At 42.3% G+C, this 3,517-nt stretch overlaps 1 protein-coding gene across 1 annotated transcript; it reads left to right on the top strand.

Moving 5' to 3' along the window:
* The first annotated feature begins 1,468 nt into the window (after window positions 1-1,468).
* Window positions 1,469-3,193, top strand: LOC149254347 (7-deoxyloganetin glucosyltransferase-like). The gene is made up of 4 exons (XM_089454761.1): window positions 1,469-1,925; window positions 2,051-2,548; window positions 2,626-3,027; window positions 3,120-3,193. The coding sequence occupies exons 1-4, from the start codon at window positions 1,469-1,471 to the stop codon at window positions 3,191-3,193; spliced, it is 1,431 nt and encodes a 476-aa protein (XP_089310887.1).
* The last annotated feature ends 324 nt before the right edge of the window (window positions 3,194-3,517 follow it).

Genomic DNA, 3,517 nt, shown 5'->3' with positions numbered 1-3,517 from the left:
ATTTTGCTTTACAGCACATTAATATATCTGACTTTAAATTTAAAAAAATCAAATTTAAAGCACCTATAAACGGATCCTCAAAATAATCTCTTCTTCTACGCTTATGCAGAGAAATAAACTTTCCCCCTGCAGAGAAATAAACTTTCTCCACCAACAACATTTCAAAGAAACCTTGAAGTTTCCTTAATAATTCCGCTGCCTGTAAAAGAATTGAAGCCCTTTCTGAATACAGACTCCAACCATAATTCAGAGAATTCATTTCAATAATATGGATTCCAAAGCTTCCTTGAGGATGCAATATGAGTTAAAGAGATGAAACGTGCTTCATTTGTTACATAGTCATTATATCCTTGAAACTAAAACACAATGCAATTACAATCATATATCCAAAAAGTTGTCACAGAATGAAGTAAAGAATCTAATTATAGAGTTTTAATGTATTACTATCACCAGAATTCAAAGGTGTCAAACCTATGTGGGAAAAACGTGGATCAAATTGGAGATCGGGTGTGGATAGACGAACACGCGCTTTTTCTATAGAACCGAATACTTCATTTATGTTTTCCCCTGCCCCGGACAAAGCCGGAACACGCGTTTTTTCTATAGAAACGAATACTTCATTCATGTTTTCCCCTGCCCCTGACTCAGCCGGCTCAAGCTGCATACGCACTTTGCTTTACTTCATCAGCACTCATAACTAATGAATCCATTGGCATACTCACAAAACCCAGAGGAAAGAAGGGCAAGACTTACAAAATCCATTGGCATCGAAGCTTGGGCTGAAGTAGGCTTCGTTCCGGAACGAGAACGAAGCGTTCTCTCTGATTAAACCAAAAAATAACTCAGAGGACAAAAAAATCATAGATCAGCGCACTACAGATCGCTGGTCAGAAACAAATAGAAATTACAGATGAAACTACCGATAGATCGAACTATGCGGATACCTTCTTTTTCATCTCCTTCATGTTGGCTTCCCTTTAGGATTTTTTCTCGGCCTTGCAGGTTTTCGTTCCATAACTGAAGCAGAGGGTCTGGACAGTATGGCACAGATGAAAACCCTGTACGTGTTGAGGTTGACAGAAATGAGGTGGACGGGTACAACATCAATTTTTCCATCACGTTGGTGGTGGTGGTAGAGGGGTGCGCGCAGAGCATCAGAGCTTGAATGGGCGCGGTTGGAAATTTCGAATGGAGGGAATTACTCCGGGCATGAATTCTTCGAATTCCAGCTCATTACTCGCCGCAGGAATTACTCCTCGATCGGTCAGGGATGTCAGGCGATCGGTCAGGGATGTCAGGGAATGTCAGGGCGGGTGAGGGAGGGTGGCAGAGAAAGGTGGTGGTGGAATTGAGAGATGGTGGTGGAAGAGGGAGAGATTTTCAGTAGCCGGAGCCTGACGATTTTCCGACCGGTGCCGGAAAAGAGGCCATTCTACAGCCTCCGTAGACTACTCCCATAAAGCCGTTCATGAACCTGGCCAATGTTCTGTCCAGCCGCGGGTTCTATATCACTTTCGTCACTACCGAATTTGTCCAAAGGCCCCTTTCGGAGTCTGGGGCAATTATGACCTGTGAAGATTCCATGATGCAAAATAAGAATCATATGAATATTAGATTCGAAACTGTGCCGGACGGGCTGTCCCCCCAACACGGGTGTAGTCAAAATCAAAATCTTCCGGAGCTCTTCGATTCCATGGATACTCACGCTCATATTCATTTACGCAAGTTGATGGAGAAATTCCGACGTCTTCCCAACGTTCCTCGAGTCTCCTTCATTGTGTCTGATGGACTTCTATCAAAGACGCAGGTTGTTGCGGACGAATATGGTGTTCCCAGAGTTGCTTTCTGGCCGACCAGTGCGTTCGGTTTCACATCCTTTTTTTCCATTCCTCTGCTCATCGACAAAGGATATCTTCCTCTCAAAGGTAAGCAACAAATATTAACATCTTACTTGATTATATGTTGTCCCTTTTCCTGTTAATTACACCCACACATAAGCGATCAGGTGCATCCTGTTTTATTATGATAGAATAGTTTTCATGTTTGACAGATGAAAGCTGCCGCACCGAGGAATATCTTGATGAAGTGAGAATCACTTGCATCCCGGGAATGCCCCCGCTGCGGCTGAGGGACCTTCCAAACTTCCTCTTAGTCACAGACATTTCGGATCCGGGTGTTCAATATAGTATGATTCAAGGCCAGGGTACATTATCAGCAGCCGCAGTAATAGTTAACACATTCGAAGAACTGGAAGGCCCAGTCTTAGAGGCACTCAGAGTGAACTTCCGTGTATATCCCATCGGTCCTCTACTGCTCTCTCAGTCATTCCATTGTAAAGATAAGGATGGATCCTCGGATGAATTGAGTATGTGGAAGGAAGAAAATAGCTGTCTCACATGGTTGGATTCTCGGAAGCCATGCTCTGTCATGTACGTTTGTTTGGGAAGCATTACAGTTTTGTCTAATCAACAACTCCTGGAATTTGCATGGGGATTGGCTTCCAGCAACCAACACTTTCTGTGGGTTGTCCGACAAGATATGGTTCATGGTGAATCTGCCATATTGCCCAAGGAGTTCATTGAAGAAACAAAGGAGAGAGGTTTGTTGGTTGGGTGGGTGCCTCAGATAAAGGTACTGTCCCACCCTTGGGAGGGTTTCTGACTCACAGCGGGTGGAACTCCACGTTGGAAAGCATAACCGCGGGAGTGCCGATGATCTGCTGGCCCACCTATGCCGAGCAACATACAAATGCGAAATTCGTTTGTGAAGAGTGGAGCGTAGGACTGCCATTAAAACAAACAGTAAAAAGAGAAGAGGTAGCGGCGTTGGTGAGGAATTTGATAGGAGGAGAAGAAGGAGACAAAATGAGGAGAAGAATTGGAAAATTAAAGGATACTGCGAAGCGGACGGTGGAGGAAGGAGGATCTTCTAACAACAACTTAAAAAAAGTTACTCCTTCAAATAATTCCTCAAAAGAATGCATAAAATGGTACTCCAGATGGTTGAGGCAGACGTTTAAAGAACAACGTAAGTCGAGAGCTCCTATTTAATCTTTAATGTTACATATAGTTCTACAATTTCTATAAATTATAAATTCAGGTTGTTGAGTTCATGTGCAGCTACAATATCTAATGTTTCAGCTCCTCTTCACGTAGATTTTTACCTCATGGTTGACGTAGACGACCTAAAATAAGGATACTGGGGTTCCATGTATGAATTTAAGTCGCCCTCAAAATAAATACTTGTGCACTATTAAAAGACACTAAAAGGTGAGAGGATAAAAAGTACGCAAACCATGGAACATAGATAAGTTTCCAAAAAAACATGGTACGTGAAGCTATGCCCACTTCATTTCCTTTGGTCAACTGAATGCTGCATTAAATTATAATCACACACATAATTTTCTCTTTTCTTGTATTTCATAACTATGGTAAATCTGTAATATACATAGCATATTTGGCAACCACTTATGTAACGCTGAGATGGGTATTCATCTCTCAAAATGATAATAAAATTT

This window comes from Pinus tabuliformis, chromosome 7 (assembly GCF_031772625.1).
Source record: "Pinus tabuliformis cultivar Carrire ecotype Pingquan chromosome 7, CPIR1, whole genome shotgun sequence".
In the NCBI taxonomy this organism is placed as follows: domain Eukaryota; kingdom Viridiplantae; phylum Streptophyta; class Pinopsida; order Pinales; family Pinaceae; genus Pinus; species Pinus tabuliformis.
The sequence above is the reverse complement of the archived record's forward strand: the minus strand, read 5'-3'. Positions and strand labels throughout refer to the sequence as shown.

Excerpts from the sequence above, each read along its gene's own strand:
- LOC149254347 (XM_089454761.1), top strand. The coding sequence starts at position 1,469 with ATGAACCTGGCCAATGTTCTGTCCAGCCGCGGGTTCTATATCACTTTC. Across the intron at positions 1,926-2,050 it reads AGGATATCTTCCTCTCAAAG|ATGAAAGCTGCCGCACCGAG; the intron begins GTAAGCAACAAA and ends CATGTTTGACAG. Across the intron at positions 3,028-3,119 it reads GCAGACGTTTAAAGAACAAC|CTACAATATCTAATGTTTCA; the intron begins GTAAGTCGAGAG and ends GTTCATGTGCAG.